The sequence below is a fragment of the Nicotiana sylvestris genome, chromosome 5 (genome assembly GCF_000393655.2).
Source record: "Nicotiana sylvestris chromosome 5, ASM39365v2, whole genome shotgun sequence".
Lineage (NCBI taxonomy): Eukaryota > Viridiplantae > Streptophyta > Magnoliopsida > Solanales > Solanaceae > Nicotiana > Nicotiana sylvestris.
Window position 1 is genome coordinate 24,929,046 of NC_091061.1, and position 14,171 is coordinate 24,943,216.

Below are 14,171 nucleotides of genomic sequence, written 5' to 3' on the forward strand. Positions count from 1 at the left end.
CTTTAATCAAGAAAACTTACCTAAATCCATGATGTGTTTTCTTAATAAAATTGAGCGGAAGTCTTCTTCAGAGTTGTTGTTCTTGATAAAATCAATATTTCTCTCTCTTTTCCTTTTCTACGTTCTTTTCAGAATAGAATCTGAGGAGTTACGCTATTCTTCCTTTAATAGGCAGAGAGAGGGACCATCAGTTAATTCTCACTTTCCATCAAAGTGGGTTAGTGGGGAGTTATAACCATAATTAACTTCCCCTAATTTTATCCAATTATTAATTTAACAAAATATATTTGTATTAAACAAAAATACTCACGTGGGCCATATTTTACACTTGCATGTCTTCATGATGTCGATGCTACTCTTTTTTGCGTATCCTTTGAATAATAGTGTATCAGCTTGCTAATAACTTTTAGATAATCCGGTCATGCAATTTTTGTAACTTTAGTTTTTTTTCCCTAAGTTAAATTGTTGAAGTGATCAACACGTCAATGAAGTGTGAAACAGAAAAGACGGATATTAAAGGTGTGTTTGGTACTAAGAAAAATATTTGGGATCTTTACCCAAACAGCCATCCATATTCTTTGTTTACTTTTTTTAGTCATATAGTACATAGTTTAAATATTTGTTATATATAATTATACATATATAATAATTATACATATATTATACCTTCACCGGCTATTTTAGTTTAAGTGGTTGGTTGGATGACTATTTGCGTTAATTCTTCAAAATAAAATAGATTTTTTCTAGAAAATATTTTCTAATTTTCAATATTCGGTTGGCTTAAATATTTTGAAAAATATTTTTCTCATGAACTCATTTTTCTCTAATTGGAGAAAAATGTTTTCCCTACCAAAAGACGAGAAAATATTTTTCAAAATTCTTTTTTAACCTTCCCCACCCTATTCCCATCTCCACCAACCCCTCTACACCCCACCCACTCTACCCCAACCCAACCCATCCAAAACCACCACAACCCCTACCCCCGACCTCCTATCCTAAATAGAAATGTTATTAAGAGTACTTTTTTTTCTTGTTATAGATAGGCGTACTTTTTTTCTTATTTCAACAAAATGTGTATTTTTTTCATGATGTAAAAAAGTTTTTCTTTCATCTCAACAAATGATGCTGTAAAAAGTATATTTTTTTCATTTCAACAAAGTATTTTTTTTCTTGATGTAGAAAAATTATTTTCTTTCTTAACGTAGAAAAGTTATTTTCTTTCATTTCAATAAAATGATAACTTTCTTTTCATCTTGTAGAAAGAGTACTTTCTTTTTCAACCAAACAAAGAGTATTTTCTTTTTTGTTATGGAGCATAAATTTCAACGCTACTTTTGCGTGAAAAAGTAAAACAACACATTAGTTCCTTTGGGTTTCTACAAATTTTTAAAAGAATAATTAAATTCATGCAGAAAATAGAGTACTGAAAACGTTGGGCATTTGGGATTGTGGTTTTTTTTTTTGGGGAGAGGGGGGGAGGGGGAGAGGGAGAACACAAGCAACATGAGGATTTATGGGAAGGGAGGTCTGAGTAGCATAAAAAATTATTTTTCTAAAAAATACTTTTTGCTCTCTAACCAAATACTGAAAAATATTTCTGAAAAAAAAAATTTCACTTACCAACTAAATAAGTAAAATTAAGTGATAAAGCTACTCATTTTTCAGGAAAATATTTTTCATAGAAAGCATTTTCTTTTGATACCAAACACACCCTAAATTAAGGTCACTTAGATGGTAACATTTCAAAATTTCCAAGATTATTGTCTTGTTTTTACTGCCTTGTTAGGTCTTATTGTTAGGGAATACTTTTATCCTTCTAGATTAAGGAACATTTTCTTTTACTATTTCTCCTCAAATAGCCTAATCTTCAACGACGATCTACAATACAGGATATACATGTACATCTTATATCCTACAAGTAATTTGTCGCAGTTTTTTATTAATTTTTTTTTTATTGCGGATACATTACGCAAGGAATGTAAATTTATCCGCACGTTATTTCCATCTAGGTGATAATATGTGTAAATTATAATTTAATGATAATCGAAATTGTGTGACTTTTCATCAAATAATTAAGTACGTTGACTAATAATAGTGATAGCATCATATGTTGTCACTATATGCGTAATTAGGAGAAGGACAAGTCATATCTTAGGTTTCTTAGTTGTCATATGCTTACAAAATTACATTGATTTTAATTTGATCCCAAGTTTCTTAGTAGGCGTTTGGACATAAGAAATGTAAAATTTTGAAAAATGGCGATTTTTTTTTTAAAGTGAAAATGGTACTTGAAATTTAGAGTTGTGTTTGGATATAAATTTCATTTTGGGTTGTTTTTGAAGTTTTGTGAGTGAGAATTTTGGAAAACAGTTTTTTGGAGTTTTTAAAATTTTTAAAATGCATCTTCAAGTAAAAAATAAAAATTTTATGAACAAACCTAATTTCGAAAAAAGTGAATTTTTTTGTCCAAACGGGCTCTTAGTTAAAAGTAAAACTCCCCCTTACTGTGGTGTCGTCAAAAGATAGACACAGATAAAAGTGGAACAGAAACCGCCAACAGTTAAAACCAGTGACATCCATCAGTCAAAACTTTCAATTGACCTAGCTACTAACCTTTCTTTTCAAAACAAAAACTAAAAATCATATCCTCACAGTCTCCATTTCCAATAATCAATTTCATTCTTCTAAAAAAAAATGTCCTCAAATTCCCAATTTCTTCTCAAAACCCTCTTCTTACTCTTCATTTTCCCATTGGTCAACGCTCGTTCTATAAAGTCAACGCTTCATAAAACTACAGAGCTCGACGAATCATTAACATATCTATGGCCTTTGCCTTCTCAATTCACTTTCGGTAACGATACGCTTACTGTTGATCCCAATTTGTCTATTGTTTTTACTGGCAATGTTGGTGGGTCTGTTATTGTTAAAGAAGCTTTTGAGAGATACAAAAAGATTATTTTCAAGCATGGTTCTAAGTCTGGTGATTTTTTTGATGTTACTCAGCTCACTGTCATTGTTCATTCCGATAACGACGAGGTAATTTATTTTTCCAAAATAGTTAAGTGCTTATTTGTTTTATCTTATTGTTGGGATGAGTATTGTGTTGAATTATGTGAACTGTGTCATCTAAAAAATATAGTACTCCCCTCTGTTTCAATTTATTTGACCGGGCAGTTTAAGAAAAGCGAGAATACTTTTGAACAGCTGATGTAAAATGCGGCGCATATATTTTGTGTGGTTATAAATCACTGCGCGAAGGTAAATTGTTTCCAAATAAGGAAAGAGGTCGTTCTTTTTGGTACGGACTAAAAAGGAAATAGGTTCACATAAATTGAAACGGAGGGAGTATGATTTTTATGGATGTTATATGGACTAATAGTGTAAAGAGTCAGTGAATTTTTAGCATGTTAGTTACCTTTTTTACCCGATTACCAATTAATGCATATCATAGAATTTACCTGTAATTATCTTATAGTTGACCTGATTGTGGAAATGTTTTTTACACCTAAATAGAACTTAACTCTCTTTGTATCTATTTATGTTTGCAATACGACATTCTGTATGGCCTAATACATCAATTTTGAACCTTTATGATGATATTATGTTGAATTGTGTGAACTGCCTTATTTAAAAGTTTTAGCTGATAGAGAGGACATTTTATGGAGAAATTAGAAGTGATTTATGTTGGTGATTTGAATCACGTTATTTCATTTTCCAGCTGCAACTTGGTGTTGATGAGAGCTATTCGTTATTGGTGACGAAGAGCAATGAACATTCGATTATCGGGGAAGTCTCGATTGAGGTAATGTTACAGTTGAGTAATGTTAATAAACACTAAGGTGATGGAACTCTTCTTCATTTTTTCAGTTGCATACACATGTTTCGTAACAGGTGGCAGCATTTGAAGAAATGAACAAACGAATAAATTACTATAGCGTGACATCGCTTGGGGCAAGGGGCATCTGCCCCTGCATTTCTTGCTCAATCTAGTTTGAGCTATAAGTTCTTTTCTGCTAAAACCCTTTTTCTGCCCACAAGCTCTCATAGGAAGTAGAGCTAGATCAAAATCTCCGTGAATTAAAAGAATGCATCTAATGCTTAAGATGTGGAGAATGATTCACCCAGTCTACTTCAAAACATGTGTTGATCTCAAATGTATCTGTAGAATCTGAAGAGAAAATTTATGCTGTAAGAAAATTAGTAAATAGAGATTTAAGGAGTCGGAAGAATGTAGAGTGATGGTTTCTTAATAAATTTTTCCCAAGTGAAGGGTAAAACTATATGCTTTTCTAAAACTTTCTCGTATTCTTTTTCCTTTCCTATCGATATATTGTTCTTATAGTAGCATTGCTACTCTTTTCCTTATATGTGGAGAATTGTGGTCATAACTCTTGCTCTAGCTCCTGAATAGTCCTGATAGTCAACTTAGCCTATTGTATCATCTCTTTTATTGCTCTCTGATAGCTGGGTTAGCTAGCTAGTCTAGCTTTATCATAGTGACTTAACTTCATTCTGTAGTGTTAACCGACTTTTCAAGAAAAAAGACAAAAAGAAGAAGAGTCTTGTCCTGTAATCTCTTACTCTGCTATCAAACGTTACATGATAGGGTGCTAGATTGTGCATTCATTAATTGGGGTTTTACACCTGGAAGTACATGAGTAATTTTTCGTCAAAACTGCAGGCAAATTCTATTTATGGTGCGCTAAGAGGACTTGAGGTACGTATGTTGAATGAACATGGTTTATTTATGACTCTTGGTTTCATATGCTCCCTGATAACAAAAAGTTTACTCAAACCCTTTTCTGCAGACAATGAGTCAGTTATGTATTTTTGATTATGGGGTTAAAACCGTGCAAATTCACAAGGCTCCATGGTTTATTCAAGACAAGCCAAGATTTGCATATCGGGGGCTTCTGCTAGGTATCATGCTTTAAACTGATCCATTTGATTCTTGACTTGGTGGTCATGTAATATGTAACTCGTCATACTTCTGAGAATGAGTCAAAACATATGGACATTGCCTTTTGTAGATACACTAACTGATCTACTTGTTGTATTGCTGAATTGTTTTGCAGATACGTCAAGGCACTATTTGCCAATTGAAATTATCAAGCAAATTATTGAATCCATGTCCTACACTAAACTTGTAAGTTGTTGAATCCTATTTTCTGACCCAGTTTTGAATTGGGTGGTTCTGCTTTTCTGATATTGCTGATTGGAATCAGTAGAATGTTCTTCATTGGCACATCATAGATGAAGAGTCGTTTCCTCTAGAAGTGCCTTCATATCCAAACTTGTGGAAAGGGTCATATACAAAGTGGGAACGCTACACTGTTGAGGATGCTTATGAAATTGTTGAGTAAGAATTTCCCCCCGGCTTAGCTAATTTACAGTCTTTTTGGTATGAAGGATCTTCCCCCAAAACTTCTTCAATAACCTTGAGCACAGGAAGTGATTTTTTCTTTTATTTCCTATATGTTTTGGACAAAGGCATGAGCATTTATTCCATATTTCTTATACAAGAAAAGGAAAAAAAATGAAAGGGTGGTAACTGGAGGTGCTAAAATCTTCATCTCAAGTGGCTGTTAGTAAGCCAAATATAGTATCCTAGACAATTGTTCATATGGCTTTAGAGAGGTCAATTTTGTGAAGTACTTATATCACACTGGATCCAAATTCTAGTTTGATCAGGATTTGGTAGTTGGGTTGTGGTGGTGGTGGTGGGGGGGGGGGGTTATGGGGTTGGTGAATTGATCCACATTGTATTTGCTTGATCCTCTCTTGCCGAATGATTAGAAAGGTCTGGAGTCGTCCCTTTTGGTTATTCGCATTACATGTCATTTTAGCCAAACCAAATATTGGAGTACTATTAAATCTAACGCTTAACTTTAGTCAAAAAGCTTATATTGAGATCTAGTTCAACACATCAAAAGGATCATTTTGTACCATCTAGAGTATAGGTTAAAGCTATCCAATTAGTTGGGAAAATTTCTTAGAGAGCCATCTGATGTTGAATTGAATGAGTACTATGAACTTAAAGTTGCAAGCTTATCCTTTCATTTAAAGACAGTCAAAAAAAGGTTGTTTCTCATACCATCCCAGAAGAGCCATAGCATAAAGGGCGCTCTGGCCTATTACTTGTAATCTGGAGGCCAATGAGAGAAGTTTACTCCATAAACTACCGATGGATTAATGTAACATTTCAAATCTGAATCAGACACAAACTTTAGCAACCTTCCACCCGCCGAAAAGAAAAGGAAAGGGCGGCAGAGAGAGGGTGGAGAGTGCGAGGAATAAGTGCTGGCGACATTGATTATGTAATTTTAATACATATGCTCTTATTCAAATTGTTTCTGGGTATTGTTAAAGCTTCCAGGAAAAATTGAAACAATTCTTTGTTCCTAGAACTATGATAATCTGTTATGTTATTATTTGTTTGTTCTGTTTTTGCTTCTCGTCAGATGTTCCTAAATTAGAAACTGATGCTGACAGAGTTCTCCTTGTTTCTTGTCTTCATGATGTCTTATCACATTGAAGCTTTGCTAAGATGAGAGGTATGTGACATCTTCGAAGTCTATGCAAATGTTTCATTACCTCATCTTTAAAAGCTTTTTGATTGTTGGTTAATGCAATGCGGCTGCACTTTTCTTGATAAGTAAATAGAATGTATTTTGTCCTTTTCTAAACTGCAATATTACCTGCACAGGTATCAATGTTATGGCAGAAGTCGATGTTCCAGGTCATGCTGAATCATGGTAAGTGCTTTAGAGAATTGGTGTTTCCCTCGTACTATTGGGTCTATCGAGCTTTTATTAGCAAACTATGGATCTTTGAAATTTTGAATTGCTGCTGGTTTGCCTTAATTGCTCTTTAACTCTTATCTGACTAAATCTCCTTCAGGTTTTAAACTAAGTCGGCCAGTATGGTTTTTCTTGGTATTGCATAAAGATATCAGTGCTTAGGCAAAAAGCACAAAAACATTGAGAGATGTATTATTGAGGTGACAAGTGGAATAGCTTTTCCTGTGTATTGAGCTCTTTACTTTTCAGATCAGTCATATTTGTTCACCATTCCAACAGTCAAACTATGATTTCTGAAATAAAGGAAGGTGTCCTGCCTTTTGTGAAAGTGAAATGTTAAACGAAAGTAAAGAGAAAAGACAGAAAGAAATGTAGAAGAATTTGATATTTGCATGGGGAAAGTAGTTGTACCTCTAAGCAGAACAGAGATACCAGGGAATAAACACTTCGCCTAATTCTTTTGAATCCCAGTCCTCCCGCCTAACTAAGAAGCTTAAAACCACTAAAAGAACTTGGTTGATAAACATACATGAAAGCATATTGACAGAGTGGTCCATGGAGAATATTCCAGATGAGCTTTGTCTTGTTAGTTTTGCCAGGACATTTTTGGTGGTAATAATGTTTTGCCAAAAAAGATGTAAAATTTAAGTTAGGTCATCAGTCCCTTTAGTTGTGTTATAAATTTATTTCATGTCTCAATTTGGTTTTATTCACTATGCAGGGGTGCAGGGTACCCTGATCTTTGGCCTTCTCCATCTTGTAAAGAGCCACTAGATGTCTCAAAAAACTACACTTTTGATGTCATTGCTGGCATCCTGGCAGGTTAGTTCAGAAGGTTTCTTTTGAAGAATTCTCCCATTTTTTCTGGAATTATGTAATTGCATATCTTCCCCTATTTGATGTAGCTATGAAGGGTATATTTTCCCTATGTACTGATATTTGATTGGATTTATCATTATCTTTTCTTTGGCGATTAGAGCCTATTTATTAGTTAGAGATAATCTTATCTTAACTTTAGACTTTGAAGATAGGGCCTCGTGTACTTTGTCTGGGACAATTGTAGGACACATGATGAATTGATTTGAGTATCACATTATCTTCTCTCTTTAACCCCTGCTTCTTGCCCTCTTCTCCTTTCTTTTCCCCTCTCTCATTCTCTCTCCCCCCGCTTGTGTCTACTCTCTTATTCTTTGGTCTCATTCCCTTTCTCTTTCTTTCCGCCTGTGTCTTCTCTATCTCTTATCCTTTTCTCTTTGTCGCCTTTCTCATTTCTTTCCTTGTCTTTCTTCCTTTCTGTATGACATCTCTATCTCTCTCGCTATGTACCTTGTATCCTGGAATATTTTATTTGTTAGCACCCTCTATTCTTATCCGTCAAAATGTTTCACACAGTTGTACGTGGATCCGAATCTCGTAGTAAAACATGGCTATTTGGAGCAGCTAGCTGATGGATTTCATGATTACAGCTTACACGCTTGAAAAAAAAACTTTATCAGGACTTATCACACTTCGCAAAAACTTGAAAATGAAGGTCAATTTCCTTTTCAGTTTTGTGGCACCCCTTTCGTTGTCCGAAACTTTTACATGACATACAATTTCTTGAATAAAAGTGAGTAATAATTGCATAATCTGGTTCTGATTTATGCTGGACTCGTGTGAGATAAAATCCTATACATGATGTTTTCTTATTCTAGTATTATCTCATGCTTTGTTAGGACTTAAAACAAATTTACAGCTGAAGTTATAATTCTCTGTTGTTCCCTTAAATGTTAATTCTTATGTAGCATTTGTTATATGTTTATATTCATTTATGGACCAGCTTGTGAACTTCTGTCTCTATACCCACCTTACTAGCTAGAAACACGTAAAAGATCAGCATGATTTTTATATTGTTGATGAAGCAGTTTTCTCTATGTGGTTTTCTCTGAGTTTCATGTCTCTTCTTTTTCCTTTTTGGTTTATTTGTGATCTCTATTCTATCCCCTTCTGTTGGCTTTTTTTCTTAAATAAATAAAGTTTAAAATTTTCCTTTATTACACGCATTTTTAGTATGTCTATGGTGTCAGTATACTCAGTTTTTGTCTTCAATATTAGGAGTTTTTCAGTTAATCATCAAAACACCATCTAACTCAAAGTTGTTGTGCATGAAGAACCATTAGTTTTTCTCTGCCTTGTCGCTGTGGATGTTAGATTACCAATTTTTTTATTTTTTTTATTTTTTGTTTTATATTTTTTTGCAGACATGAGGAAGATTTTTCCATTTGAGTTCTTCCACTTAGGTGGTGATGAGGTCAACACAAGTTAGTATTCTTTCGATATATTTGCAGAAATTTCCTTGTTTTGCTGCTTTACTAATTTTAGCTAATTTCTTTTGAGCAAAAGGAATAGAAAACGATTATCTGCATATCCACAAATGTCAAGTCAAGATAACTCATTTCGTCAGAGTCAAAAGTGTGAAGATTAAGGAATCATTGGTCTAGAAGTATACTGAAATTCTTCGTAAGGGTTAAACTACTATGCCTCTTCTCTTGGATAAAGAAATTATGTAGAAAGCATGAACTAGACAACAGTGCTGTTTTTCTACTTTCTTTCTATTTGTGGGTATTGAAGACATGTCACACCTTTCAGCTTGGTACTAGAGCATTAGGTTTGAGTCTCACCGCCATGTATTATTAAAAATAATTTTCACGTGCTTTGGCCCATGAAAAAGAATTAGGTGCGCACATGCGGAGGCATACTGAAGATATAATTAAGTAAACAAAAGCGTGCTCTCTCTAAAAGCTTAAGCTTTTAGATGAGGTGGTCACACATCTCCCAACAGTGGGGAAGCAAAAGAAGAAGAGACCTCTAGAATAGAATTTAGATGCTGCAAGTACATAGTGATAGCCACTCATGGGCATGTAGTGGCAGCCTATCCTTCATTTGAGAGTCCCAGAACTTTCAGTGCTGTATCATGTTGTAATTTGTGTTTCCGGAACTTCTTTTCTGCGGATCATCCATAAGACTGATAACTTAGGATTTCTTCTTTCATTAGCACTGCAAATATTTTTTTTCCCTTTCTTCTAGGCTGCTATCAAACATTTGGTGGTGATATGCTTTATATTAGTTGTTAAGAAGAAAAGATATTAACATCGTTTGACCACTTTTCTTTTGACGGTGGCTTTTGTCCATTTTCTCTTGTTTAAAAAGAACTCTCACTATATGCATATCTTTCTCGCCATGCATGCACTCACACACATGAAAAGAATTTTTGTTTATTGGAATGTTTTTGTGGTTGGATGTCATGACCAACTGCCCACTCCGTTCCAGCTCTCCCAGAAAAGGATGGGAGAAATGATTAAATAGAAGTATTGAAAGCTGTTATTTTGTTGCAGCTTGTTGGACAACTACGCCACACATCAAGCAATGGTAACCTCTCTCTTCTTATTATGTCCTTTCTGAAGTTCCAAAAAATGATGAACTTAGTGTTTCAGTCGTGGACTTATATCAGGAAGCTGAAAATCTCGAGTGATTATAGGGACTCCTATGTTTACAAATATGCATCTTATGTTTCACACATTTATATTATGTATGGAGACCAAGCTGTAGTTGAAATGTCATCCGTTTTTATACCAATAAAAGGCTGTTGGAGTAACTATTCACCGTTTTTATTATGGTATTTTGTGTTTTAGATTTAGATGACTTCTTCCTTTGTTGACAACATGCCCAGTGGCATCTCTTTAATTATGTAAACTATCTTGATTTTTTCTCTGCAGTGCTGTTCATACCCTCATTCTGTTTGCAGGCTTCAAGATCATAATATGACTTCGAAGGATGCGTATGAGTATTTTGTACTCAGAGCTCAAGAAATAGCTATATCACATAACTGGACACCTGTTAACTGGTAACTTCGCTTATAAATGCTCTCCTCTATCACAAAGAAAGGGCCCTGTTATACTTGTAAATTCATGTTTTTCTTCATTATCAGTTGCAACTTACAAAAGGAATGATGAAGATAAACTAAATAATGGTTAAAAAAATTAGCCACAATAAAATCAGTGTGAAGATATTGCTGGACTGTGGTTCCATTGAACTTAGTGAAGTAAGATACAGTCCTGTGGGTTATCTCCTTTGTGTAACTTGGCAAAGGTATTAAAATTAGAGTTGAAAATATGTGTTGCAAATACATTAATTGAAGGACATGTCGGGCCCTTTATTTAGTTTCTTGTACTTTAGATTTATTAGGAGATGACAATAAGTAAAGAGAGACCGATGTGACGCTTTCTGTTTTATAATGCTTACTAAAAGTATGTTTTCTAGAGAAGTGTTTGTTTAATTCAAAAAAAATCACGAGCATTTATTTCGGGTTTAAGACAGCCATTTGTTTTTTTTTTCTTCTAATGTATGACATGGTGTGTGAATTTGTTATTGTAGGGAAGAAACCTTCAATACGTTTCCGTCTAAACTTAACCCGCAGACTGTGGTGCATAACTGGTGAGGATCAATCTACTGGTTATAAGATGAGGCTTTTTTGGTTAATATGCAACCATCTGAATATCTTGTTAATGTAGGTTACGTGGTGGTGTTTGTCAAGAGGCAGTTGCAAAAGGTTTTAGATGCATTTATAGCAATCAGGGGTTTTGGTATCTGGACCACTTAGATGTCCCTTGGGATAAAGTTTATTACACGGAGCCGCTGGAAGGAATAAAGAGTATTTCCGAGCAAAAACTTCTACTTGGAGGTGAAGCGTGCATGTGGGGTGAAACTGCAGATGCTTCAGATGTTCAACAAACCATATGGCCACGGGCTGCAGCTGTAGCAGGTATTCTCTTGGATATGTTGGATTACACGAAACTTATTGTAGTTCAACTATGCTACATATCACGAATATATCTTGTTCTACAACCTTAGTTATGATGGTGTTCCTTAAAGGAGCATTTGGTCAAAGTGGCAGAAGCATGACGACTTCTTTTTCTGAAACCAAGACCTTTTTTTTCTTTTTCATTTTGGTATTTACATCTTCGCTTCACAAGACCGGCCAGGAAATAGTGCTCACGCATTGCTTGACACTGGTCTTCCACTTAGTATTTTGCTGTCATATATTTGGTGTTCTTTCTCCAGAAGAAATTTCAATCTTGCTTTTGATATTGCTTTTTGTTTACCATCTAGAACGGTTGTGGAGCGACAAGGAGGCAACATCTTCAACAAATACTACTTCGGCTGCATTGCAAAGGTTGGAGTACTTTCGATGCCTCTTGACGAGGCGTGGGGTTCCAGCTGCTCCAGTTACCAATTTTTATGCTCGACGTCCTCCATTGGGCCCAGGGTCATGCTATGAACAATAACTTGTGTTGTATCATCTAGTTCGATCCGTGTGCTGGAACTGGTAAGTTTGTGAAGCTTGTGAACTAGTAAGTCTTGTCAACTTGACGCTGCTGCATGGTCTCCTGGGCTTAGGAAGGATTCCACTTTGAGATTGTCGTTTACTCTCTAGTTCTCGGGCTCTTTGCTGTAACTTTATAGTGGTTTGTTAATGTGAATAAGAGAAAAATGGATGATCTTTGCAAGACTTCCATGCTTACAGACTTGGGATTTGACATTATTTCGCCTCATGTATTACATTCGAACTTGTAATTTCATATTCTTACTTCATTCCTTTCCTGTTTTCATATTGCGCCAAAAGAAAATCTCCATAATTTCTAACATCTTATTCGAGCAATGTTACCTTCATGATAGGGGTAAGGTCTGCCTGTACATTACTCTCCCCAGACCCCATTTGTGGGATTACACGGGGTATATTATTGTTGTTATTCAAGCAATTCATTTCAAAATTTTGGAACATAAAGGTTTGCTATTCATTCTGTTTTGGCTTTTTCTACGAGCAACATTTTTCTTTTTTTTGGTTGGAGGGAGATAAAGGGATAAGAAGACGGCTGGAAAGAAAGAGGATCTTTTAATAAGGGTGTCCTGATCAATTTGAGCGTATTTTGACTATTTAATCTAGTACTCCCTCCGTTTATTTTTACTTTGGTTTTTAACGCTCCTTAAAAAACGTAATAAATTAAGTACATAATTTATTATGATACCCATATTAATTGATGCATATTTTATTGGATTTGAGAAAATGATTTGAAATAGGTAATAAATATTGTGGGTATAATAGAATTTTTTTTTTGTTTTCTCTTGATATGCGTAAAGTGACAAGTAAAAATGAAAATCTATTTTTAGTATATATGCCAAGCAAAAGTGAACGGAAGGAGTATGCAGTAGCGAAACTAGGAATTTCCCTAAGGGTGTTTAAATTTAAAAGAAGTGAGGAATTTTTGACAAAGGATGTTCAATATATGTTATATACCTATAAAATATAATATTTTACCTATATACATAATGCAATTTTTCGATGAAGGTGGTCAATCAATATGGATTCGCCACTGGGAGTATGTGCTTACTCATCTGCATATGTATTGGGTAAACTGAGTAGGGGTTTGGACATTAAAATAGTAATTTTTGAAAAAAAAATAGTATTTGGAATTAAGTTAAAAAATGATATTTGGAATTTGAAATTATGTTTGGTCAAACATTTCACTTGAAAAGATGTAGTTTTGCGAATGGGGAAAAAGGTTTTTCTGAAAATTTTGAAAAAATTGTCAAAATTAATTTTTGTTATTTGAAAAAATCATTCTCGAAAATTTTCAAAAACTGTAAAATTTTACGGACAAACACTTTTTTGATTTTTTATTATTTTATTTTTCTGGACAAAAGGGGCCTAAAATAAACATAAATTTTAGCTCCCCAATTTTGACTTAACATCTGTAGTAATAAACTATCGAAGAAATTTTGCGGACAAAGAGGGTTCTAGAATTGGAAGTGACAGTGACCTTAGAATACTGCATGCTATAAGTCATTGGGATTAGGGGTGTATATGGATCGGGTTGGTTCGGTTTTTATCAAAATCAAACCAAACCAATTATATCGGTTTGGATTGGTTCGGTTTTGTCGAGTTTTTCGGGTTTTTTTGTTACATGAATATTATTTCAATCTTAATTTGTTAAAATTATAGATAAATCTTTGATAAGTGAATATATGTTTAGTAAATTCTAATGGGAGAATTTTTTTAGTAACACATGATAGTTATTTCTTAGTCGTCTAACAATAATTTTTCGTTAATTTACGCTCTCAAGGTTAATACATGAGAGGATCCCAAATATTTCTACATTTTCTAAAGAAAATTCACTATGAAGTCTTAAAAATATAAATAAAATTTATATATTTATATGTCGGTTTGGTTCGGGTTTTTTTACTCAATACCAAACCTAGTCGGGTTTTTTAATCGATTTGGTTTGGTTTTTCGGTTTGGTGCGGTTTTCCGGTTCGATTTGAACACTCCTAATT

General features: G+C 34.2%; 1 protein-coding gene across 1 annotated transcript; it reads left to right on the plus strand.

Moving 5' to 3' along the window:
• The first annotated feature begins 2,630 nt into the window (after nt 1–2,630).
• On the plus strand, nt 2,631–12,431 carry LOC104237406 (beta-hexosaminidase 1). Its single transcript, XM_009791582.2, has 15 exons — nt 2,631–3,036; nt 3,719–3,802; nt 4,682–4,717; nt 4,809–4,920; nt 5,076–5,146; nt 5,229–5,359; nt 6,538–6,554; nt 6,707–6,755; nt 7,522–7,622; nt 9,041–9,100; nt 10,175–10,208; nt 10,585–10,683; nt 11,214–11,273; nt 11,351–11,601; nt 11,949–12,431. The coding sequence occupies exons 1-15, from the start codon at nt 2,695–2,697 to the stop codon at nt 12,122–12,124; spliced, it is 1,623 nt and encodes a 540-aa protein (XP_009789884.1). The 5' UTR covers nt 2,631–2,694; the 3' UTR covers nt 12,125–12,431.
• The last annotated feature ends 1,740 nt before the right edge of the window (nt 12,432–14,171 follow it).